This window comes from Diadema antillarum, unplaced genomic scaffold, assembly GCF_040938485.1.
Source record: "Diadema antillarum isolate AM-2024a unplaced genomic scaffold, OU_Dant_1.0 seq00001535_RagTag, whole genome shotgun sequence".
NCBI classification, from domain to species: Eukaryota; Metazoa; Echinodermata; class Echinoidea; order Diadematoida; family Diadematidae; genus Diadema; species Diadema antillarum.
Window position 1 is genome coordinate 68,429 of NW_027272267.1, and position 27,864 is coordinate 96,292.

General features: G+C 37.8%; 1 protein-coding gene across 1 annotated transcript in view; it reads right to left on the bottom strand.

Annotated features, from left to right (window-relative positions):
* Positions 1–27,864, bottom strand: part of LOC139710467 (uncharacterized) — a 99,828-nt gene that overhangs the window by 60,642 nt on the left and 11,322 nt on the right. Inside the window, exons 2-3 of the mRNA XM_071622381.1 lie at positions 6,674–6,768; positions 5,057–5,129 (exon numbers count right to left, since the gene is read on the bottom strand). Of these exons, the coding sequence (XP_071478482.1) occupies positions 5,057–5,129; positions 6,674–6,768 (168 nt within the window). The remainder of the gene's footprint in view (positions 1–5,056; positions 5,130–6,673; positions 6,769–27,864) is intronic.

Below are 27,864 nucleotides of genomic sequence, written 5' to 3' on the forward strand. Positions count from 1 at the left end.
TGAATAGCTCTTTCAGAAAGCAGAGGGGAATAATATTTCCCTTAAAACATTTGTCAGAAAAAAGTCAATGGAATGTGTACTTTTCATGAATGACATTTTGTGGAATTCTCCTTATACTTTCTTTATATTACTGTCCATAAATTACACCATGAATTGTAGTTAGTCTTTTTATCTTGTGATGACAGCACCAAAACTATAAAAAAATTTATAACTTTTGAACAGATTGTCCAATTTTCCTCAAACTTTCACTGGTGTGTGTAGTAATATTACTGCTTTCACTCAATCCACATTTATTGGGATTAACCCATATAATTCAATGACCTGGGAGACACACTTCTGTTGCAAGGCAATGGATATTTCTGGTCACTACTGGAAACATCCACTTCAGTACTATGACAAGGGAGAGGTTTGTGGTTGCATCCTCTGTTACAAGCAACATTTACACATTTAAACTAGACGTGTCGCTATGTGACTGGTATGCCTCGGCCATAATGCATGGTTCTCACAATAGGTCTACAGTTCCTGTATGGTATGTCTTGACAATGTGTGACAACAGTTTCACATAACTGGCAAAAAATTTAAATGATATGTTCATCACAAATGTGTTGATTGTTCACTTTCCTTTATTGTTTTAGGAGAGCAGTATTTGGGGATTTGAGGTTTTTTACTTGACCTTTGCCACTTTTATTAGTTTATACAGTGGGTAATCTCCAAGGTATGGAGAAAAAGTGTAATTTCAGCATTAAATAGTAAAATTCTAGCATTTTAACCTGGTCTTTGACTCTTGACATTTGCCCCCATGGCCTTAAAATTCCCCAGAGAATCACTGTCAGGCAGTACATGCATAAATATGTACGAAGTTTGTACCGAGATTGTACTGAGTTGTTATATTGGAGTTTTCATTACAGGATATCCAGCACAAATCCTAGACAGCTTCTTTCAAAATAGTGATCCACTATCACATGCTATACTTGGATGTGCATATACAATCAGGCTCTGGCACATAATCACTTAATATGCAGTATACTATTCCTTGATTTCAATCTGATGCAGAGCTGAAGCATGAATTAGGCCTATCTATCACCTCCACACAATTTAAACATTCTATGAATGTACTCTTGCATGGCAATCTTCGGCATCAACCACAGAAAGGAGTAACGTCTTTGGTTCAAAGAGTTTGGCATGATTTGCACAAATGCAAAGCTTTAAATAGAAGTACAAAGGACATACAAGAAAAGTTTTACTGTCAGAACAATTCAAACATCACAAATTTGCAAACAGAACAAGCACTTTTAATCCCATTAATTTTTTGGTCAATTCTTTGTTCAGGTAATAAAATAAGCATATTAATGAGGTTGGTAACGGAAGGACATAAAATGTACAATTTCATCAACACACACAAACATTAGTCGTCACTTGATAGAAGTTCTCCCAATGCCAAATACCATTTGCTATCAACCATACCGTATTCGCCAGCGCTAAGCCTGTACACCAGCACAAGCAAATTACTGTCTTTCCAACTCAGAGAATCACCAGCCTAACCAACACACATAATCATTTATGGACTATGCAATGTGCCAAGGCGATATCAACCACTGAATTAGTCAGACAATGATACAGATGATGCTGTGATCTGCAGTCAAGTAGCGACATTTCTTTATTCCTCTACCTTCTTATCACTGTCATGGTGTCAATTCAACAGTTTAGTGTAGAAAAGAAAGCACAGCAAAACTGCAAGTTGATGAGCATAGCCACTGCGGCAATTCTCCCTATCACATATCTCTCCGAAACCTAAACGTGTGTGGCGCTCTAATTTTTTTACCCCTAATTCTTGGGATAAAAACTTCCAGTTCTGAATATAGATGTGTTAATGTACACTTTTATGCACATTGAAGGCTGAAGTACTAGTATTCATAGATCGTATCAAATTCTGTCTTATAATGAATAATAGTTATTTTCTAATCTGCAACTTTATGTTTGATAGATGGGATTCTTCTCGAAGCGGCCCAATGCAGGGCCAATGATGCCAAACGAGGAAATTATGGAAAATATCTATAGATGAAGGACATGATGTTGCTGAAGTTCAGTGGAGAGCATGGAAATATCTGCTTTGCAGGAAAGACCATTTCAGCCTGAAGTCAAACTCGCGTATTTGTTCGCGACAGAAACATTCTCCGAAATTGGTCATCAGGTCGATCCATGTTTGCTTGTGCATGACCAGTTCTGTGCGTTTTGAATGTACGATCAAAGATCCTACACTGCGTAGGTTCTTTGGTACGGTACAATCTTCCAGAACCGCAAAAACCAGAAGTACACGTCCCAGAAGTGATCGATCAGATATCGGTATCGCAAGGTGATATCACTTGATATCGGCTATAGAACCGCAAAAACTGGAAGTACACGTCCCAGAAGCGATCGATCAGATATCAGTATCGCAAGATGATATCGCTTGTTATAAAATGGGTTCAAGAATGTAGCCAATTGGAAGCGCTGAAATGAGTCACGTGTGCGTGCATTAATTTTTACTATCATGCACGGCCTTGCAAAAAAGCGTAAAGTCACTGACGTCACAATGTTTACACTAGCAGTGCGCACTTAATCAGTTGTTACAAGTGCGTCGCGCGCTACCATACGCGCTGTCAATCCTGTAAACAACTTCTCGTTCGGGTTGCCAGCCGGCCTTTCTTGTGCACAACAATCATGTGGCGTACGTATACGCTTATACATACAGTACTTACATGTGCGGGATTTCCGAGTGCGACATGCGTAAATGTTTGGGACGAACATCCTCGGACGTCTTGACCCACAAAGGTACGTGAAAAACGCTGACAAATGCTGTTAGTTTTCAAATTTTCGACCCATTTTATAAAACAAATGATGCACAGGATTATTTCGTGGCGTCAGTGGAGGCGTAGCTCACTCTCGGGTATTTACAATGTAGTGCAACATGCACTCGGCTTCGCCTCGTACATGTTTCACAATTGTAAATACCCTCGAGTGCACTATACGCCTACACTAACGCACTCTATCCTGTGCATCATTTGTATAATATCAGCTACATGCAATAGGGAGAATATTGCAATCCTGCCACCACACAATAGCACTATCTCTGCAATACTTGGCTATTGAATACACACGTACCGGTAGTTACAATGTGTAAGTGTGTGAGTGAATGAAGACACACCGGTACTAGGCAATTGAATAGTGCCTGTGAGTGTACACATGCTCAGTCATTCTTCACATTAGAGCCCTACACACAGAAATAGTCATTAACAAGGAAAAGTAGAAATTACGCGGTGCGTAATATATGTCCCCGCCGGAAGTAGCATTTAGTAGCAAAATGTACAAAATAGGTAAAAAAATCAAGGTCAAAGGTCAAAGAAGTCAAAGGTCAAAATTCTATGTAGAAGTTTTGAAGCCCTCACCTAGTGCCATCACTTAAAGCAAACGGAATTGAAATCGGGTTACAAATGGCAAAGGAGTAGCATTTTGTAGCCAATGTACAATATAGGTAAAAAAATCAAGGTCAAAGGTCAAAGAAGTCAAAGGTCAAAATTCTGTGTAGAAGTTTTGAAGCCCTCACCTAGTGCCATCACATAAAGCAAACGGAATCAAAATCGGGTTAGAAATGGCGAAGGAGTAGCATTTTGTAGGCAATGTACAATATAGGTAAAAAATCAAGGTCAAAGGTCAAAGAAGTCAAAGGTCAAAATTCTGTGTAGAAGTTTTGAAGCCCTCACCTAGTGCCATCACTTAAAGCAAACGGAATTGAAATCGGGTTAGAAATGGCAAAGGAGTAGCATTTTGTAGCCAATGTACAATATAGGTAAAAAAATCAAGGTCAAAGGTCAAAGAAGTCAAAGGTCAAAATTCTGTGTAAAAGTTTTGAAGCCCTCACCTAGTGCCATCACATAAAGCAAACGGAATCAAAATCGGGTTAGAAATGGCGAAGGAGTAGCATTTTGTAGGCAATTTTTCAATATAGGTAAAAAATCAAGGTCAGAGGTCAAAGAAGTCAAAGGTCAAAATTCTGTGTAGAAGTTTTGAAGCCCTCACCTAGTGCCATCACTTAAAGCAAACGGAATTGAAATCGGGTTACAAATGGCGAAGGAGTAGCATTTTGTAGCAAAATGTACAATATAGGTCAAAAATCAAGGTCAAAGGTCAAAGAAGTCAAAGGTCAAAATTCTGTGTAGAAGTTTTGAAGCCCTCACCTAGTGCCATCACTTAAAGCAAACGGAATTGAAATCGGGTTACAAATGGCGAAGGAGTAGCATTTTGTAGCAAAATGTACAATATAGGTAAAAAATCAAGGTCAAAGGTCAAAGAAGTCAAAGGTCAAAATTCTGTGTAGAAGTTTTGAAGCCCTCACCTAGTGCCATCATATAAAGCAAACGGAATCAAAATCGGGTTAGAAATGGCGAAGGAGTAGCATTTTGAAGCAAAATGTACAATATAGGTCAAAGGTCAAGGTCAAAGGTCACAATTGAAATTCTGTATAGCAGTTTCAAAGCTCCCATGTAGTGCTATCATATAAAGCAAACAGAATCAAAATCGGGTTAGAAATGGCGAAGGAGTAGCATTTTGAACATTTTGATCACACACGGACGCACACACGGACGGACACACGGACGGACGCACGGACGCACGGACAGACACACACACGTACGGAGCCCGTTTCATAGTCCCCTGCTCGAACTCGTTCGGCGGGGACAAAAATCCTGACACAAAGTTTGCATCAACTGGAAAAAAAAACAACTTAATATCAAACATAAATTATTGTTAGAAAGCCCACAGAAAGGCAGAAAATACCAAATTTCTTAGCAATATGATGTAGACAAGTTAAGGAGTTTTGATCAGAACAAAGCCCCTTTGATTTTTTTTTTTGTTTTTCGTCACCAAAGTCAGGATGCGGTGCTGAGGCCTTATCGCTGGCAAATACAGTATGTATGAAAATTCTGATGAATCAGAGGGTTAAGGAGTTAAATTTCATCCTTTAAAAAGTCATGCACATCCTCAAAGTGTTTTGCAAGGAGTACAAACCGATGATACTTACAGTTGAAACGAACAGTGTCTGCAAAGGGTCACTTTCAGAATCCACTGAACTGCGTCGCTCATCAGCAGAACGACTGAGAAGACAAAAGTATGTGATGAACCGATCAATATCTAATCATGAGACAAGCAGTTCACAAAATTTTTATGTATGACTGGTTGCGTATCTGGGTGACTGACATACACTAAAAGGAAACTAAGAATGATGTAATCTGCAATATATTATGTAAATATCCAAATTACAATAGTGCAGTGGGTTGTCATTTAAATTCTTGTGTGCCTTGTCTTTCTTGTCAATTATTTTAAACATTTTTCTTATCCAGCCCAAAACAACAAACACAGGAACAGGGGGCTGGGGATGACTTTCAAGTGAACTCAAAATAACTCAATCTTGATGCAATTTCCCTGTGGTGTGGAATGTCTGTGAGTTGTAACTGCCTCTTCTAAAACAATTTTTGTTTGTTATTTAATACATTTTGTATGATTGCATGTACACCCAATACAATGTACACCTGTATGGACAGCAAATCAGTCCTACATACCCCCCGTTAATATCACTGGGTATACTTTGTGCCCAATCTTCTTTTTTTTAGGGAATTTTAGATAAAATTATGAACTTAGTATAAGTTTTCCTTGGAATGAGCCAACCCTTTGAACCATTCTGAACAACAGTAATCTTTCCCTACATAGAAATCTAAACATAAGATGGCATCTTTAAAAAAAAAAAATTAATACCTTGCTCTTAGACCCTAAGTGTCACATGCACAGTTCAAGTAATTTTGTTTATCCCAACATGTAATGATGATTCCTTCCAAACATCAATGATAAAGGATTCATGAAAAGATGGGGAAAAAAATTCACCAATCTGTTCTCACCTACCATGCTAACCCCTCAGGACAAATCTGTCAGCAACAACATTGTCATCAACAAGTTTTAGAACTGTCATCTCCATTCTTCCTAGTTTTGTACCTACTTTTAACACTGTCCAGATATGGAAGGATTTTGCTACACTTCTTTTGAATTTGGGAGAGATTAAGTCTGAATGCAAACATTTCATAGCTTTGGGGCCCTGATCTCGTGTAACCACGACGGCCACCTGTACCACTTTAACAACTCAGTATCTCTAGCCTTATGATATCTGCCAAGTGTGGTTAAAATCATGTTGTGAGTTCATGATGAGATGCTAAAAATACAAAGTAGATAGAGTGCATGGATGATGCATATTGTACATACACCTTGGCTGATGGATAAAAACTCGTGCTCATCCTAATGAGTTGCTGGTGATCCATAGTATACCAATTGCATAATTGTATCATTTTATACTTCAACTGACTTATAATAATAATAATAATAATGGACATTTATATTGCGCAGCTACTATAATGATATACTCTACTGCGCATTACAAAATGACATGCATAAAAGAAATTCAAACAGAAAATATTTATGATTGTATTATGATTGTATGATATTTCCTGTATGTCACTACCCACTGTAAAAAATTATGCAATTCTGCTATCTTGCTGCAAATACCTATTCCTTTATTTTTCAATAAACCTTAGTAAATATTTTACCTTTACATTTACCATAACCATTAGCCATTACCATTACCATTACTAACTTTGACTCATCTGATTGTGAATGTGACTGGTCTGTACTGTCCTCTACATGTATCTGCTCGATGAATCCTCCATTACAATTAGGGCACAGATAATCCTGTAACAAAGAAAATAACATCATACAATAGAACAGCAAAGTATACACCAATTAGACACAGGGCGGGGGGGGGGGGGGGGGGGGGTGGAAAGGCTGTCCCCCTCCCACAATAGGGAGCTTTTGCATTTATTAGCTAGTGCAAACAGTGTCCATTCACACTTAGCAGCTGCAGCAATATGTAAATATTTTCATTTCCAGGATAAAACTGAAATTAAACAAGGAAAAGTAGAAATTACGCGGTGCGTAATATATGTCCCCGCCGGAAGTAGCATTTTGTAGCAAAATGTACAATACAGGTCACAAATCAAGGTCAAAGGTCAAAGGTCAAAGAAGTCAAAGGTCAAAATTCTGTGTAGAAAGTTTTGAAGCCCTCACCTGCTGCCATCACATAAAGCAAACGGAATCGAAATCGGGTTAGAAATGGCGAAGGAGTAGCATTTTGTAGCCATTTTACAATATAGGTCAAAAATCAAGGTCAAAGGTCAAAGAAATCAAAGGTCAAAATTCTGTGTAGAACTTTTGAAGCCCTCACCTAGTGCCATCACATAAAGCAAACGGAATCGAAATCGGGGAAGAAATGGCGAAGGAGTAGCATTTTGTAGCAAAATGTACAATACAGGTCAAAAATCAAGGTCAAAGGTCAAAGGTCAAATTTCTGTGTAGAACTTTTGAAGCCCTTACCTAGTGCCATCACATAAAGCAAACAGAATCGAAATCGGGTTAGAAATGGTGAAGGAGTAGCATTTTGTAGCAAAATGTACAATATAGGTCAAAAATCAAGGTCAAAGGTCAAAGAAATCAAAGGTCAAAATTCTGTGTAGAAGTTTTGAAGCCCTCACCTAGTGCCATCACATAAAGCAAACGGAATCGAAATCGGGTTAGAAATGGCGAAGGAGTAGCATTTTGTAGCCAATGTACAATATAGGTCAAAAATCAAGGTCAAAGGTCAAAGAAATCAAAGGTCAAAATTCTGTGTAGAACTTTTGAAGCCCTCACCTAATGCCATCACTTAAAGCAAACAGAATCGAAATCGGGTTAGAAATGGCGAAGGAGTAGCATTTTGTAGCAAAATGTACAATACAGGTCAAAAAATCAAGGTCAAAGGTCAAAGAAGTCAAAGGTCAAAATTCTGTGTAGAAGTTTTGAAGCCCTCAACTAGTGCCATCACATAAAGCAAACGGAATCGAAATCTGGTTAGAAATGGCGAAGGAGTAGCATTTTGTAGCCAATGTACAATATAGGTCAAAGGTCAAGGTCAAAGGTCACAACTGAAATTCTGTGTAGAAGTTTCAAAGCTCCCACATAGAGCTATCATATAAAGCAAACAATCAAAATTGGCTCATAAATGACAGAAAAGTAGCAAATTGAAGATTTTGATCACACACGGACGCACGGACGCACGGACACACGGACACACGGACGGACACACGGACGGACACACACACGTACGGAGCCCGTTTCATAGTCCCCTGCTCGAACTCGTTCGGCGGGGACAATAAAACTGAAATTAAAATTGTACATAAAAAGTAGAATAATAACAAGTAATAATAAAATGGTAGGGAGCTTTAATGTATCTCAGCTTAAAGTGCAATCTGATGCATAAAGTTGTGGACATTCAATTCACAATTAGCAGCAACAGGGAGGTACATGTAGGTAAGACATTTGAATATTTTCAATTCCAGTGAATAGAATGTTAACAATTGTAATTTATAAATTTCACTTCAAGTATTTTCTGTCTCGCTAATCATTACGAAGAACGCTGCCTGTGCGCATGCACTATTATATCACCGGCTCCATTTTCTTGGTACACATTCATGACCAACTAGCAGCACCCGTGGAAATCCACGGGTCAGAGGGCTTTTATTTTTTTCTATTTGATTTTCCACATTTTTATTGATGAAATGAAACAAAACACTTTCCCATTCCTTCATGAAATTGTGTTCCTCTCGTCTACCCGCCACGTAATTGCTTTTATCACAGAACTTGAGTTTGGAGGGGTTAGCAGCACCCGTTGAAATCCAACCGTAACTGTTTTCCCTCACCTCCCCACTCATGCACACACACACACACACACACACACACACACACGCACACAAGCACACACATACACACACACACACACACAAATATCCACCCCCGCATAAAATAAACAAAACCAAAAACCAAAATTGGGGGAAAACTACTAAAAACGCTTTGATATAACATTCCCAGAAAATTCTGCCAAAAGACTCTTCCTGTCGAAATGAGATTTTTACTTTGAAATTACCCTCCCCTCCCCCATCGCAGGCACCTGTGGAATTCCATGGCTCTCAGGGCCTTGTATGGTGTGTATTTGGGTTTTTTTTTTCATTGATATTTCTTTTCCTATGCATTAGAATAGAAAAAAATCAAATATTTTCACCTTTGTTTGCTCCCTCCTCTTTGCTTGTTTTTTCCACCCAACTTTGTTTGATGGATCATAGAACCATCCATATATCTGCTTCAGACTGTTCCTTTATCATTATCTCTCTTATTGTTATTGTGATTATTATCATTAAATATAAATCACCTTTACTGTTATCTGTTATCATTATCATTTGGGGAGGGGAGATCATAGTCATTGGGTGTTTGGACGCATTGACAAAGGTGAAAAAACGGGGAAGGAAAAAAGATAATTCGTCAAGGATTGTGAATATCTTTTTTTTTTTTTCATTCATGTTAAAGGTACTCTTCACTTGATGAGAGGCTCAAATAGCTTTTGATACATTTATTTGTAAACATTGAAAAAAAATCCACCCCTAATATAGTGCCTCTTCCGCCTAGGGGACTTTTTATCATGGGGGGGGGGGGGGTAGAGCCATCTAGAGTTTTGGACACAGTGATATATATATATATATATATATATATATGGTCAGTTTTACAGTAAAGGGTGTAACTTTGATGTGGCAAGGGTAAAAAATTAAAGTTAAATGTTTCCATTTTATCTTTGCCTTTATTCTATAAAGGAATGTCTATATTTTCAATATTTTGTCATTCCAGAGCTTAATTCTTAGGCTAAATATGAAAAATGAAGTGACTATTATGGAATTTGAGATAAATTTAGGTAAAAACAACATGAATGTTTTGGTCACCCACAGCAACCAAATGAACATAAATGGTGGATGTAATGCAACATTTCATTGTTGTGAACAAATATCAAAACACTTTTCCCCCAACAGATATTCACTCTTGCAATTATCTGGATGTGAACTTCAAATTCCAAGGTAAAAATGGTACCTGACAAACTATTTCTAAGTTAAAAGAATGTTCCACAAGCAAGAGCCACTCTAAACATAGCCCCAAATTATCTCAAATTGGCAACAAACATTTATCAATCCAAATCCCGAAAAAATTCGATTATTCTTAACAAAGTTGAAATTTTCAGACTTGTGTGTTTCGGAGGCTTCGGTTAACAAACTAGTGTGTTTCGGAGGCTTCAAAACTGTTAACACAAAGTTCTAGTCCTGTATTCACTTAAAATAATAAAACTACAGTAAGCAACTATCACAACATGCTAGAATAACAACAGGGCATCAATAAAATGTGAATAACAGTATACAGATGTACATTTTATGGCAGTCCATAATGTTAACTCTTCATACTTATTATCATTAGGAAATTGGCTTCCACAAAAGTGAATAACAATCTGTGTACACTTTGAGCGATGCTCAGTTCGAATTTATGACATTACATGTGGCAATATGATTCTACAGGAAACTGCAACAGTAGCAATAAAGGTAACACTGATTAGAAACATCTTTTTTTTGGCGGCTTGAAGTTAGCAGCAACACATGTTTCGGAGGCTTCATCATAACTGTTAACAAGCAAAAATGGTCCATTTTAATGTGGTATGAAGTACATTAATGCAGCTGATTGTTTCCAAATAACTAACAATGTTGTAACATGTAAAATAGTAGTGTATTCAGAAAAAAAGACTTTCCATCATATGTTAAGAGACAAAGAAAAGTATAACTAGACTTGGAATTTGTCAACACTGACAAATTAGGTGATCCGATTTTTTTTAATCGATGATTCGAGTGCTGATCGCAATATGCATGACCATACAGGCTTCATCTGTGTTTAATGACATTGACCGTGTGATGTTTTAATTCTCATTTAGAAAAGAGAGTCAGGTCTGCCATCTTTGGTACCAAATTCGGTATACACTATAACGAAGATACAGAATGAAACATTTATGACCTTTGACCCTAATTTACCTACCCAAGATGGTGTTCGATCAAGTAGTTGTTATCTTATAATAATGTACGTGACATGAACTAAACATGTGCAAAATATGGGGGTAATAGGGAATATCTTTCTTGAGTTATTGCAAAGAAAGTTGCAGAAAGAAAGAAACATGAAAATACATCGAAGCTAAGCTTTAATTTTAGCGAAGTTTTTCGACGTGATTTCGATGTCGTATGAAAAAGAGTGGGCAAAGAAACGATAGCGCAAAGTCTCAGCTACAACATATTAAAATCTGGGAGAAATTCACCGAAAGGTAAGTGAGATAGTGCTCGATAAAGACAATCATGTCAATTTTCACATCTAGACAAATTCCCTCCCATAGAGTTAACACGTCATAACGAAGATAGAGAAAAAAGTACACATGACCTTTGACCTCACTTTGCACAGACAAGATGGCATCTGACCAAAAAGTGGTTATCTTGTGAAATGATCCTTGTGACATGGTCTTTACGTGTACAAAATATGGGAAAGAAAAGACATGTATTCACCAAAATACAGGATGAAACGTTTATGACCTATGACCTTAATTTACATTCCCAAGATGGCGTCTGATGAAGTAGTTGTTATTTTGTGAAATAATGTACGTGACATGAACTAAATATGTGCAAAATATGGTGGTGATAGGGTATGTTTTTCGTGAGTTATTGCAAAGAAAGTTGCAGAAAGAAAGAAATATCTCAATACATCGAAGACCAGCTTTTAGATAATTTCAACGACTGTGCTTTGTGGTCTATAATTGACAAGTGCGAGAGAAAGCTAAAACAGAATGAAGTATATTTGACCTTTGACCTCACTTTGCACACCCAAGATGGCGTCTAAGCAAAAAGTGATTATTTTATGAAATGATTCTTGTAACATGGTCTTCGCGTGTGCAAAATATGAGAAAGATAGGACATGTATTCACCAAGATACAGGATGAAACATTTATGACCTTTGACCCTAATTTACATACCCAAGATGGTGTCCGATCAAGTAGTTGTTATTTTATGAAATAATGTACTTGACATGTACTAAACATGTGCAAAATATGGGATTGATAGCCATTGTTGTTGTTCATCTATTGCACAGAAAGTAGTAGAAAGACAGAAAAATAAAGAAAAAATTATGTTATTTTATAGAAATTTGAAGGAGAAGCATAAAAAAATCAGAAAAAGATAAAGTAAGGAAAGGGAGATTAAGATTAACTAAAGAAAAAGAAGAAAAAAAGTGTTTAAAAAATTTAAAAAAAAAATATTGGCAGGGGTGAGGCTCGAACCAGGGACCTTAGGATTACGAGTCGGATGCGCTACGCAATGACCTATTTCATTCTCCATAGGCCCTGTGTATTAAGCAAAATGACGCTGCATCGAAGCCTCGTGCCATTTTCAACCAAGTTTTTCGACGTGATGCCGACGTCGTATGAAAAAATGAAGGGCACACTTACGATAGCCCAAAGTCTCAGCTACAACATACTAAAATCTGGGAGAAATTCACCGAAGCATAAGTGAGCTAGTGCTCGAAAAAGAGAGTCATGTCAATTTTCACTGCCAGAAAAACTGCTCTCCCATAGAGATAACACGTAAACTGGTCAAATTTGACAATATTACTTTCAATCCAATTTTACGAAGTGATGCCGTCATCCAATCAAAATGTTGTAAGGATATGAATGAAAGATCATTCAATAAGCTACAACATACTGAAATCTGGGTGTAAATTGGCAAAGGATAAGTGAGATACGCTCGAGTGAACTTGAAATTTGATGATGTTATTTTGAAAATTTACTTTTTTTACTTTATTAAGAAATTTGATATCTTTTAATCATTTTGCCAGCATTGCCAACCCATGAAATAACATGTCCAACTCATCAGCTTTCAGAATATGTAAAGAAAATGGGGGGTTACCGTCCATCCTGACGAGTAAAATCGGATTTAAAATTGGCGTTTTTTTGGCATCGTTGCACTGTATATCGCCATTGACGCGCGCGCGGAATTTCAACTTTGACGGGCCCGTATGACGTCATATTGAGTCGGATTGACTTGAAACTTGGTAGAAATATTCCTTGACATTTCCGACATCCGATTCTTGTGAAAAAATTGAAAATTTCTATTTCATATTAGCTGTGCGTGCAAATATGTGCGCGCGCGTACGTCCATTTTTTTCAATTTTTCAAAAAATGCTCCAAATGGTCTGAAACGTGTGCAAAAAAAATTTGAGCTCGATTCGAGCATACAAATATTTCAACGCGCGCGTACGCGCGCTTTTTGAAATAAAAATGAATTTTGAAAATATGAGTAAAATCCGCTTGACTTGAAATATATGTGACGTAAATTTCATTGAAATATTCCATTTCATTAATGAGATATGCATGAAAATGTGTTTTCATATAATGACGTCATAGTGACGTCACGGTCGACTGATCACTATGATTTTACTTGCGCTGTCGTCTTTGCGACATGATACATATATGGTATAAGTTTGACATTGGTAGGCAATGCACTTTCTGAGCTAACCTCTGCACAACTTTTGTCCAGAAATAAAGAAAGAAAGAAAGAAAGAAAGAAAGAAAGAAAGAATCCGTACAGATACAATAGGTGATCCGAGAGGATTCTCGGATCACCTAATTCTAAATCTTTATTAAAGCTCAGTTGTATGTTTGCATGTGTATATAATCCATGACTGTGGCAGTGCAGAACATGAGTAGGCTACACACATGTACAGGTGTATGCATTTGTCAAACTTTTCACCATAATACAAAAAGAATTACTTTCAATAAGTTCGAACTGCAGCTAGACTTAATGCAAAGATTATGTTTGCTTGCTTTATTTGTATTTTATAAGGACAGTTTGTGGGATGTATATTAACATAAAACACCCATCATAATTGTAGATAAGTATGTGAAATCGATTTCAGCTGTTGATGAGAATGGGATAGAAAATAGACTACAGTATGCGATGGCATGGCGGTTAGAATGCAACATAGTGTTGTAAAATATAAAAAGGGGTAAAGGCGTTTAAACATTCTTTTGCATATGGACCATGCCTGATATCTTCATACGTAGCTATCAAATGCAATGATCATGGTCATAGAACAGCAATCTAAAACGCTGATTAGCCATTCCATGTAAGGGTCATCATCAAACTGAAAAAAATGGAGTTGGAATAATCATATGGGTTAAATTATCATGGAGATAGAAATTGAAATGGTCAAGATCCCATTCATCTTTTTAAATCGCCTGTTGAAAAGATACATACCCTAACCCATGACTGTGTATGAATTTTGAATTTAAAAAATGTTGACCAAATGTATAGTTCCCTATAGGATAGTTAGAATTTTGCTTTCTTTTTCTTTGGTATACAAGTCACCTGTTTCATATCATTTTCTCATATTTTTTTATGCTTCAAAGGCTTCTTTTTATAGTTATTGTATAAAATTCCAGTTTGTGTGACTCCTGTGACAGCTAGGAGGCCTGTTTTTTGAAGGTAACACATTGAGAAATTGCGAACAGAATTTTTACTGTTTCTAAAATGACAACCTTTTAGCAAAAGCAGATTTAAAAAGAGCAAATGTGATTAAATACCTAAGTTTGTTTTAGAATATAAACCCACAGACTACAGTTTTAACCCTTTGAATTTCAATATACACTTACATGTACGGGAGTTGTAACTTTTTCCAGAAAAGCCAGGACTAAACAGATTATAAAGATTTCAATCATTTCAATATTGTTCTTCATGAACATAACTTCTCCAGTCACCCCACCCATGTAAACTACATGTACCCCATGGCAACAGGCTGTTTATAAGTAGAGGAATATGTCATTTATTAACAATCCTATCCCAACCATTAGTGTCCATGTACTGCACCGAGAACTACATCCGCAAACATGTCATAGAGTCTCACACTGCTGTCACACAGGTCTGATAAGAGATGCTTCGTAACACAAGTTACATTTAGTTTACTCAAAAATAGTCAAGTGGTTACTGCCAGCATGACAAAATATGGAAAATAGAGCATAGCATCAAGATTGTGTTGCACCTAGCATGCATCAGATCTGACAATACATAATTGTACAGATTGATATGAAAACCTGTCTGAATGAAGAAATCAAATGTCAAAATTCCAAAACAATACCCTGTGATGCAAGTCACACCACAGAAATGATAATCTGCAGGATGTTAGCTATTTTCTATCCAATCACAAATTTATTGATTACTTTCCTCCAAACTAGAACTATCACTCATTGTGATTAATATACCCCCACCCACAACCGAGGGAATTAGCTCAACCAGGTATACATTTTTTTTTTTTTACTTTTTAATGAAAAAAATTACCATGGCAATGCACTGTTCAACAGTAAATAAATATATTGCTCACTGTTAGTCACATGTCCCACATCTCAAGTCAAGTGCTAAAAAACTGAGTGAGTAAGATAAATAAACTGAGATTTCTATGGTTTTTATTAAAAATTGTGTAACCATGGCAACACAATGTTGGACATTAAGAAAAAAATTCGTTTGCACAACTTTATATCATAGCCGTCACATGTGCCAAATTTAAAGCCAAATGCTACAAGGATGAGGGGCTTAGTTGAATTCACAATATTAGTGTATCATTTTCATTTAAAATATACTGTTACCATGACAACACATTTTCCACACTGACAAAAGTTTTTTTGCACATCTAGGTAATGTGGAGGTAACATACATGTGCCAAATTTGAAGCCAAAACGCCGTAAACAGAGAGAGTTAGGAGAATCAAAATGTTTGCATGATTTTCATTCAAAATGCACCGTTACCATGGCAGCACATTGTTCAACAATGATGAAATATGAAGTTTGCATATTTCTGTACTATTATGGTTGCATATGTGCCAAATTTCAAGCCAAATGCTCAAAGACTGAGGGAGTTACCTGTATCCACAATATTTTTGTATGATTTTCATTCAAACTATGCTGTTACCATGGCAACACAATGATCAACAATGACGAAAGGTCACTTTTGCACATCTACGTACCATAGTGGTCAGGTGTGCCAAATTTCAAGCGAAATGCTCAAAGACTGAGGGAGATGGCTGAATTCACATGCTTTTTGGTGAAAAAATGTTGTTACCATGGCAACGTATTGTGCAACAATGACAGATTAAGTTTGAACATCTACAATATGCTATAGTGCTCACATGTGCCAAATTTCAAGCCAAGTGCTCACATGTGCCAAATTTCAAGCCAAATGCTCAAAGACTGAGGGATTTAACTGAATCCACAATATTTCTGCATGATTTTCATTCAAAATATACTGTTACCATGGCAACACATTGATCAACAATGACAAAAGACTATGTATGCTCACCTACGTACTATAGTGGTCACATGTGCCAAATTTCAAGCTTTATGCTCAAAGACTGAGGTAGTTACCTGAATCCACAATATTTTTGTATGCATTTAAGTGAAATGATGCTGTTACCATGGCAACGCATTGTTCATCACTGACGAAAGATTAAGTTTGCACATCTATATGCTAAAGTGGTTGCATGTGCCAAATTTCAAGCCAAATGCTCAAAGAGTGAGGGAGTTAACTGAATCCACATTTTTGTATGATTTTCATTCAAAATATGCCGTTACCATGGCAACACATTGATCACCACTGATGAAAGATTACGTTTACACATCTAAGTACCACACTGGTCATGTGTGCCAAATTTCTAGCTAAATGCTTGAAGACTATTGAAGCTAGCTGAATCCACAATATTTTTGTATGTTTTTTCGTTTAAAAAAAGCTGCTACCATGGCAACGCATTGCTCACCACTGGCGAAAGATTAAATTTGCACATCTATATACTATAGTGGTCATGTGTGCCAAATTTCAAGTCAAATGCATTAAGACTGAGGGAGTTAACTGAATCCACAATACTTTCGTATGATTTTCATTCAAACTATGCTGTTACCATGGCAACACATTCATCAACAATGACGAAAGAGCCAGTATGCACATCTCCCTACCATAGTGGTCACATGTGCCAATTTTCAAGCCAAATGCTTGAAAACTGAAGGAGTTAGGCTAATCCACACATTTTTGTATGATTGGTAAAAAAAAACTACTGTTGCCACGGCAACAGATTTACTGACACATACATCAAAGGTGTTTTGCACAAATATGCATTACATTGATTGCATATCCCAAATTCAAACTGAATTTCTACAAAACTGAGAGAGTAGTGCAATCCACATTTTGTAAGATTTTTATAAAAATCTCCCGTTGCCATGGCAACGCATTATGAAATACTCAAGAAAAAGGTGTCTTGCACATCTGCCTGTGATAGCGGTCACACATGCCAAATTTGAAGTTAATTGCTGAAAAAATGAGAAAGTAGTTCGATCCACAAGTTTTTTTTTTGAAAATATGCCGTTGCCATGGCAACGCATTACGAAATACTAACGAAAAAGGTGTCTTGCACATCTACCTTTGATAGAGGTCACACATGCCAAATTTGGGGTCAATTGCTCAAAAAATGAGAGAGGAGTTTGATCCACAACATTTTCTAAGATTTTTTTAAAAATTTGCCGTTGCCATGGCAACTCATTTTGCAATACTAACGAAAAAGGTGTCTTGCACATCTACCTTTGATAGCGATCACACATGCCAAATTTGGGGTCAATTGCTCAAAAAATGAGAGAGGAGTTTGATCCACAACATTTTCTAAGATTTTTTAAAAATTTGCCGTTGCCATGGCAACTCATTTTGCAATACTAACGAAAAAGGTGTCTTGCACATCTACCTTTGATAGCGGTTACACATGCTAAATTGGGGGTTAATTGCTCAAAAAATGAGAGAGTAGTTTGATCCACAAGTTTTTACGAAAATATGCCGTTGCCATGGCAACGCATTATGCGATACTAACGAAAAAGGTGTCTTGCACATCTACCTTTGATAGTGGTCACACATGCCAAATTTGGGGTCAATTGCTCAAAAAATGAGAGAGGAGTTCGACCCACAAGATTTTGCAGCGGACCGACCGCCCGACCGCCCGACCGCCCGACCGCCCGCCCGCCCGCCCGCCCGACCGACCAACCGACCGACCGACCAACCGACCGACCAACCGACCGGCCACCCGACCTCAGAGTGATTCCTATATACCCCCCCTACACACTATGTGTGAGTGGGGGTATAATAAGTATTGGAGATGAAAGCCAAAGAACTTGTTAGGAAATGGAAAGCTGAAAAAGATTTTAGTATGGCAAAAACAAATGCCATGTGAGGAACAATGGAATGGATTTGTCAATATGTTAAAATGGACATGTAAAAGATTGTGTTTTGAAACTATTACACTCAGATGGAAGTGAGTCGAAAGTGTAAAAATCCAAAAAGTATTTTCCACCATTTGCTTTTGATCATGCATAAATGGTACAACCTTAAATTCAAAAGTAATATATTTCTTAGTTTTGTGTATGCTTCCCTCATGAATAACCATCTATTAAAATTCTTGAATCTTCAGGCCAGGAATTAAGAGTGTTCAGTTAAAAAAGAAAAAAAAATAATAATAATCAAGTAATTATTTGTCTTCATTTTTTAAGTCTGACCAGTCGAAAGAGTGATACAAAAATGTTATATAACACTTCATCTTCTCTCAAGAGTAAAAATGAGATATCCAACTTAATAAGAAAATTGATGTGTTCACAACTACCCGGTACTTGCTTTGTTGCACTACTGATGTAGGCATGCACACTAGCTGGAAGTCACTTTCATTTCTCACAATATCTAGCCTATTCCGTTGTTTCAAAAGGAAACCTACAAAATAAATGCTTTTCACACATTTAAACAATTATGTACACCTTGTTTGATGAACCAACAAGTCTCATGCAGTCCAAACAGTTATTTAATAGACTTAGAATGGATCGAAACATTCCATTTACATGCTGTTAACATAAAATGAAGCCTCCGAAACGTCTGGAAAATTCATTTGGTATGCCGTATGTTTTTATGAAAATCATGTATGTTATGTAGAAAGTGATGGGTAAATTGTGTCTTTTTTTGTTGATATACACTGTTTAAACATATTTGTGGGGAGACATCCTCATCTGCCAATATTTCATCGCCGAATGAAAAGGTGAGTTGATGTATGACACGTCTGTTCTGTTAAGGAAAAATAGGTAAATTGATAGTAAATCTATACTGGTCAGTAAACAAAGCAGCCAGAAAACTGAATGTGATAATATATCTTTAGATATGTCATAAATGATCATTGGGTGGGTGAACAATAAATCTAATTTGATTTTGTGAAGAGAAAATCACAAAAATGCAGTGTTAACATCCTTCTGAAGCCTCCGAAACCACTTTTTCTCTATAAAGTGTATTGGCTCATAAAATTATTGCAGTATCATAATGTTTTAATTATTTTCGTTGTCTGTCCATGGCTGTTGATGATTTCATGGCATAATTTGGGGCAGACACTCAAAGAATTTATCAGAAATGTGAAATTAGATGTTTTTGCTGTTTCGGAGGCTTCAATGTGTTTCGGAGGCTTCACGTGTTAACGGAAAATTTGTATTGTCTCCTATTTTCAGAGAGTTTGGCGGATCTTAACTATTTTGGGTTTATTAGGATAGGGCCCCATATCCTACATTTTGACATATAGATTGGGTCTCTTCTCTTATCTATATTTATATTATTTGACTAAACACTTTGTTTCGGAGGCTTCAAAACTGCTAACAGATATTTCACTCGATGAAGTAAAATCATCACAAAATTTCAAATAGCCCTAGAATCAAGTAAACTTTGATGTACGTCTAAAGTTTAGCTGTACCTTGATATTTTCAGCATAAAAGAAAGTAACCAAAACACATCCACTGTTCATTACTGTCCATCAAAGTTTGCTCATAATTGTTAACGGAAAATGAAACCTCCGAACCCTCAAATTTGAAGACATAGTATTCTAAAATACAGGGCCAGCTACCAACCAAACTAATTTGGTCATTTCAATTGACCATACAACTATGCTTTTAACATAAAAAATTAGATCTCTGCAGTTGCTGTAGAAAATTATTAACATTTAAAAAATGTCACATAAATTTCATTGCAACAAAATGGTCATTTTTAGGGTACATATGTGACTGTCAAAACAAAATGCATCAATACCTGGACCTGACTATGCTACCCAAGGTGGCTACTCATGAGGTGACTCATATGGGAAAAAAATCTTTGAGATCTGTAAATCTATGTGTTCAGGATGGGCCAAAAGGCTAAAAATTGAAAGTTACACCCTTTACCGTAAAACTGACCATATAATATATATATATATATATATATATATATATATATATATATATATATATATATATAATATATAGGGATGAATCAAGGGGGAATTTATAGTTAATTCGATAAGGATTGTAAATATCTTTTTTTCCATCAGGTAAAAGTTGCTCTACTCTTAACGAAACAGTTTTCTTTCAGACATATCCTGTGTAAACTGTCCAAAACTGATTCACTGCAATCACGTACAATGTATACGTGATCTTGTGCCGAGTAGGCCTAAGTCATGGAATTCTATACAGTAGTGTTATTGATGTTGCTGTTGTTGTGCTTTCCCATGAAAAGTACATTTGCTATAATTCCACTGCTCAGTTCTACCAATACAAAGAGAAAAATTGAGGGAGATAGTGGAGGAAGGGATCGAGAGCTATAGGCAAATTTCCAGAGAGCGTTATTTGCTTGGAATTTATTGTAACGTTTCAAGACACTTTCCTTCATCGTCACATTCCATTTACACAACCGACATGACTGTACAGCTCTATCCCCAACGCCTTTTTATTTTAGTTTTAGGAGTGTATATCTAGTCCATGCAAGCGAGTCATCGAGTCAACTCTCGTGAGTGTCATAACATGTACAAAAGACAAAAAACGTTAATGGCCAACACAACGATTTTTTAGGACATGCCCGTCACTTGAGCTAACATTACAACTTCTCAAATTTTATGAGGCAGCCCGTGGATCTGTTGAAGTTCGATGTAATTCCGACACTTGGATCCGCAATGCATGCATCAATTGGATTAGGATAGCGACATTCTGACCGGCTGCGATGCCCCAGGTTGCTCGAATGGACTTGTGTGTTATTTGGACCCCGTTTACAGTGCGAGGCTCGGCCGCGGCTCGGTCCAGCCCCGCTTCAGTGTAAACGCGCATAAGGCCAAATGCGGGGCCAAAATTGGCCTCGCATTTGGCCTCACTCTGGAGGTGGTCTCGGCCTTTTCTCAGTGTAAACGCAAACTGGGCCAAATGCGCGGCCAATTTTAGTCTGGCTTCCAAACCCTCTGCCTGTACTATTTCGCTATTCAGGATATTAACCCCCTCAACGTCGAAAACTAGTATAGTTTAAGGTGGTTTTGTGTTTCCTTCGGCAAAGGCGTTTGCCCGAACGGTGACTTCGTCGCCACGGAATTCAGTTGGCAAAGGGTCTGAAAACCAGACAATACCAAATTGCGTTTGATTACAAGCAGAGCGCCACTACGACAAAATATTGAAAGTTTTGAATCAAAAGCGCGGCCGAGCCCGGCAGTGTAAACGAACGAAATTGCGGGGCTCGGCCTCGCATTTGAGGCTGGGCTCGGCCCAGCCCCGCACTGTAAACGGGGTCTTGTATGCATTGATACAGCAGCGGCACATGCAATTCCTAAAATAGAAGGGTAACGACTGAGACGAACATGTCCAAGTAAAGTAGACATTTAGCCATCCTAAAGAGTCTGAGTACAATGACACCCGATTTGAGAGCAAACTCAATGACTTACCCAAGCTACACAGGATCCTGTAGTTGTGCAAAAATGCAATAAAATACTGAGTAGAGCAATCGGAGCTTTCATTTGAGCCGTCACATGATGAAATAGGCAAGCTCCCGTGTACACAATGTATTACCGTAGGCTGTGCGTACGCTCTCTGTGAGCAATAACCATAGCTGGGCGATCGTGTGTGTGTGCGACCTGAGCCTGCGAGCTGGCGCGAGCAGCTGTATAACATGCATACATCGTGTGCGTGTGTGCGTCAGGAGTCCAGCGCAATTGCTACATGTTGTTGTTTGTCTTTTGTTTGTCTTTGTTTTTTGTGCCACTCTCGACGTCGACATGGAGGAGGAGCAGGGCTGAAACCCGGCCTACCAAATAGAAGAGACCCTCCCGCTGCCGACGGCACCGGTCTGGGCGGCCCGAGCCGACGGCTTTGGAGGAGATAGCTCTACAAAAAACAGCTTTCTCGATTACTGTATTAGAAATTTAGCGCTATCTTTCACTGGGACCAATTTAAAGACTAGCTCCACAATGTAGACACAGTCAGATACCTCTATAGTCCCAGAAAGGGTTTGGGTTTCCTTTAAGAGTAACTGCAAAGTAAAGTGGGTGGTTGACTAATCTAAAGTTATCTTTCTTTTTTTCATGCACAAAATCATAATGTGAAAGTGATGGCATTGACTGCGCGATGCCCTTTATCTTACAAAGGGTAGACGCAGGTCAGTGCATCTGGTAGAAAACCGTATTGTGACTTGGTGTCTCGCGCACTAAAATATGCGCTTGTGACAAGAGTGATGTGCGTGCGCTTAGCAAATATTGCCAGTCAGTGACAGTGTGATAGTTTTTTTTAAACTATTTCCCTAGGGAAATATTTGGACAAGGATTTTCATGGTGGAAATATGTATTGTCACTTTCAATGCCCTCGTCCAATCAGAGGACAAGAAATAATTTGTGAGGGATATAATAACACTTATCCTGACATGAATGTGACGTACGTGCACGCATTTATACATTTTCTCCGTTCAATACTTTACTCTACAATCACTAATTTAATCACTCGCGAAACTGTCAGGAAGTCTCGTTTCACAAAAACTTAAGACTCGCTAACCAACAAATTATGTATCAATCACCGTCAGTAATAGACACATGCTAGCCAAGCTGGATACATGATTGTATTAAAGAGCACAAGTGCATGCTGCCACCCAGTTGAGTCGCCAGAAAGCATGCATGCAACCATGCAAGTTACGAGTGGAGACTCACCTCTCGATTTTAGTTACAGCAAAGTGACATCTTTAATAACATAAAACAAAGCACACAGCACTCCCCCAACATAATTGTTTTCAGGCTTATAGAAGTGGAGGAATAGGAGGATGTAGAATCTAGAAGCAAGGTGAGAAAAAGGCAAAAAGTGGATAAGGGCAGAGAGTAAGTATTGACTCGAAATGACACACAAACCGTCTTTAGATTCACTTGAATAAAACTGAGTGTGTACCCCATCGAAGAAGCACATGAACTTAGGCCTAGACTAGAGCATACAGGTAATCAATCACTTTCGGCCCGATTATCGGGCATCTCGTTTCATCAAGAATTCTTGACATGTCAAGCTTTGGTTACCTCTCGCCATGTGCCAGGTGTCTTTCAGAAGCCATAATATCTCGCAATAGCTTTCTGCATTAGTTCTGTTAATTTTCCCCAAACGTTAACTTGTATTAGCAATCAGTAATTTTATCGTTGAGACTGTTAATTTTCTGAACGTTCCACTGAAACGTTATGTGTTAATGGAACGTTAATGTAAATTAACACAATTCTTTTTTGTACTTATAATACTGTTGTTACCAAAAAGCTTGCACAATGAAATGTTTCAGATAGTGCATAGTTTTTGTTACTGCACACACATAAATTATCCTTCAAAGTATTACTTCCTTACCTTCAGGCATTAGAACCACTCAGTAGATCACAAAACAAAGTATGTACAATTTAAAGCTCAGGTGCACACACAGGAGTACTTTTAATGTGGCTGCACACATAATCATTGTACTAGAGCACCCTTACTGATTTTGTTGCAAACCCTACACAAGTGATCTATTCACAGAAACTCAAGCGTGCACGCATTGGCATTCATAATTGTTATTACATTGTGCTTCTGGTGCAAATGGGGAAGTTTGACACTTGAAAGGGGAATCCCCTGTCATTCTGGTCTTGTGAAATAGCAACTACCCTTCTGTATAATGTCAGCCTCATATCACACCAAATTAGGAAGCACAGAGAGTGGAGTCCATGTACCTGGTAGTGTTTTTGCTTCTGGGACAGCACAAACATGTACAAAAAATAAACGGCAAAGCTGTGTGTCACATATTGAACTGAAAAAAAAGAAAAGGTTCTTTTACAAGTTATCACAGTTTTGAATTTGAAGAGTTACTGTAAAACATGATATTTTTGTGTTAATAAAATGACATTTTTTTTTTTGCGGATTGGAGCCGATGGCCTTTTTCTCAGCATGAAATTTTCACGAGTTGTCTCTAGTCTAACATTCAATGGGTGTAGTGTAGACAAAAACTATCATGTGCATTTTAATTTTGCGAATCTTGGCTCTCGCGAACTAAAATTGCATAAACATTCCTCTTTTGACAGTATTGTGATATATTCCCTCATACAATAATGGCCATGTCATGCGAGTATTTCATGAATACATGCCCTATATTGTATGAGATATCAGGGAACATTTAATGATATTGATCCAGCATTTTATTCGAATTCATACTGGAAGATACAAATTTTACGTTTCTGCGAATACAGTACTCTCCGCGTAATTGGGTATCGCTTAAACGGGTACTCTGTTTAATTGGGTAGTAATGTAAAATCAGTTCCAATGCACATTAAAATTACCTGATAATCTGGTTGCCTCTCCGCATAAATGAGTAAATAATTTCTTGTAGTCTGATTTCTACCCACATTTTATTGCAGATATAACACTTTAAGAAATCATGAATGTCAAATTTTCCTTGGCTAATAATCGCATTCTCTGCTTAATTTGCAAAGAAGACCGATCATTTGGGGAGTGATTTAACATGAAAACACATGTACCAGTACCAACATGCCACACGTAAACGAACATTGCACATATAGCTGGCACTCACAATTGAATAGACAGACGGGAGTTGAACACACTTGTGCTCCTCCCTTGCTCTTCAACAACATTAACAATACGAGAAGTTTGCAACAAAAATCAGGCCACGCACCGCCTCCATAATTTTGCTTTTCCCCACTCACTTCTCGAAAAGTAACCCGACATTCTATGTGACTAGTGCACGCAAATAGACGTGTTCATTTCAGAAAACGCCTCTGTGTTAGTGAGGAGTCTATAGTCAAACGACAAAGTTTTCTGAAGACATATTTGTCCATAAAAAGAGGGTAAATTATTGCTCGTGACTGAGCAAGTGTAAGGTATGTATAATGTGCCGTGCAAGCACGCGTGTTAAGCATACAGTGAACAAGGTGTTTGGTGCAGTGTGTACAATGCATACATGTACATAAACATCGTGTGTGTCAATTCTCGCTATCGCCAATGACGTAAAAAGCACCCGGATGTTGATTTAAGCGTCATTTACGGTGCATTATGGGATAGTCCGGTAGCAAAGTCACTTCCGTTCGTACGCGCGTGATACGTGACTAACGCTATTTACACACACAACCGACTGTATTCTACGCGTACTTCCTGTTTTCTCGACTTGAATTACAGCTTTAATATGATTTGAAATTTCTCCATTCTTAAGAAATTGCTGTTAATACGACTATTGGTTGTTGCTGCGAAGCTGCCATGTGTTGTTCGAATGACAATAAATGAAAAAAATCTGCAGAAATAGGACCCTTACTGGCATGCGAGATGTGACGTGGCCACGTGGGTGAAGTTTGCGGGTGACTCCACAGCGCAGTACGTGCACGCGCGACTTACTAGTAGTGGTAGTAGCACTAGGTAGTAGTAGGCCTAGTGCCTACGTACATTGTACGTACTTACTTGGAAGAAGTTGCTTCGGAGACAGGATAAGTTCGAGATCACTATTCGTTCCCGATTGTGTTCGTGACATTTCGACAGAGAACAAATTTTAAAAAAAGATGGGCATTCCATGACGATATCCAGGTGGGTGAATATTTTCCAGCATATTTTCAGCATATGCAGCGATGACTGATCTGTGATGTGCACATCGATCGCATGATCAAGCAGTACGCTGTACCGGTATGTGTTAGCTTATGCGCTGCGTGCAGTGGTGTATGCTAATGCAAGGCCGGCCGCCAGCGGGGACTACAGTGTACGAGCATGACAGGCCTGGCCACTTGCTGGCTCGGGCGGTACAGCAGCCTACTGTACTAGTACCATAGAGATGTAGTGTGGTCGGCGCGGCGCTATAGGTAAGGTACACGTACGCGCACGCTAGCGTTATGCAAATTATGCCCCGCGCCGAAAGTGCCCTTGCTACCAAGTGCACTAAATCTTGACGAAAAAGCCACATCCGGGTACTTTTTACGTCATTGGCGATAGCGAGAATTATGAATGAGACGTGTTCTTCTGTTAATCAGGTACTCCGCTTAATCGGGTAAGAAACGCTCTACCCGAGCCTACCCGATCATGCGGAGAGTACTGTACTGGCATTTGACTACATGTACTTGCCCATGGCTCAGATCAAGGGTACACTGCACAATGTACAAAAGTGTGCTTCTGAAAATTCTAAATTAAACTAATGCAATGTGACCAGGACATGAAGTACCATTTTCACTTTTGCAGGCATATATTTATCTCTAGACAACGTTTCAGGTTCATTGCTCTGAATTTAGGTATTTTACAGCATTTCTATGGCTAAAAAATCCCCATTTTTCATGATTTTTTGTGTTACATGCAGAACATAGATTTTCTTGACACCTTAAAGGACATGTTCACCTTCATAGAACGTATGTGGGTTGAGTGAATGCAGCAATATTAGTAGAACACATCAGTGAGAGTTTGAGCAAAATCGGACAATCCGTTAAAAAGTTATGAATTTTTGAAGTTTCTGCTCAGTCACGGCTGGATGAAAAGACTACTATAGCTTGTAATGTCACATGAGTACAACGATATAAAGAAAGAATAAAGAAAATTCAACATATTTCCATTTTTCTCCCATAACAAACAAACACTCAACTTCTCTCTTTCAGAAGGCAGGGGGAATAATATTACCCTTAACATACGTCAGTAGCAAGTCGAAGAACTGAGCACTTTATTAAGTAAAGTAATAAGTAAAGTATTAAGTAAAGTTTTGTGAAATTCTCTTTTTATTTTCCTTTATAGTTGTACGCATGTGACATCATACACTGTAGTAGTCTTCTCTTCCAGCAGTGACTGCGCAGATACTTAAAATATTCGTAACTTTTGAACGGATTGTCCAATTTTCCTCAAACTTTCACTGATGTGTTCTACTAATATTGCTGCATTCTCTCAATCCTTATACGTGTACATATGAAGGTGGACTTGTAATTTTAATTTTTACTTTACATTTTGAAATATGAACTGATTTCAAACTTTCAATAAAAATTCAGTATCAAATTACAGAATTCTCATGTTGTTGATTTTTTACATCACTTCTGAATTCCCAACAGCCTTGAGGCAATTTGTATGTCACGTACATAACTTTTGGTGTCCACCAATTCTTTGCAGTTGCTAAGTGAAAAAACTTGTGGAAAACAGTACATATTCTTTATGATATTCCCATTCATATGTTTATGTGTACATACATAGTATCTTAACTTTAAATTGAATTCACTGCAACAGTAAGTGTGCTTTTCAATATTTTTACAGTTAATTGATATACTAAATTTTTCTGGTGTCCAGGGTTATGTACATAACAATTGTATATTATCATGTCAACATAATATTTTCTTACAAAAGGCAAATACCAGGCAGCTAATGCCTAAGTGCAAACAACGTATAACCTAAAGTATAAATTAAACCTATTGTGTTCTTCAAAATTGGTCTTGAAAGTGGACACTGAGTTATGTACATGACAGGTTATGTACGGAACACACCTTTCAATTCACTATGAAAATTACACATTATGA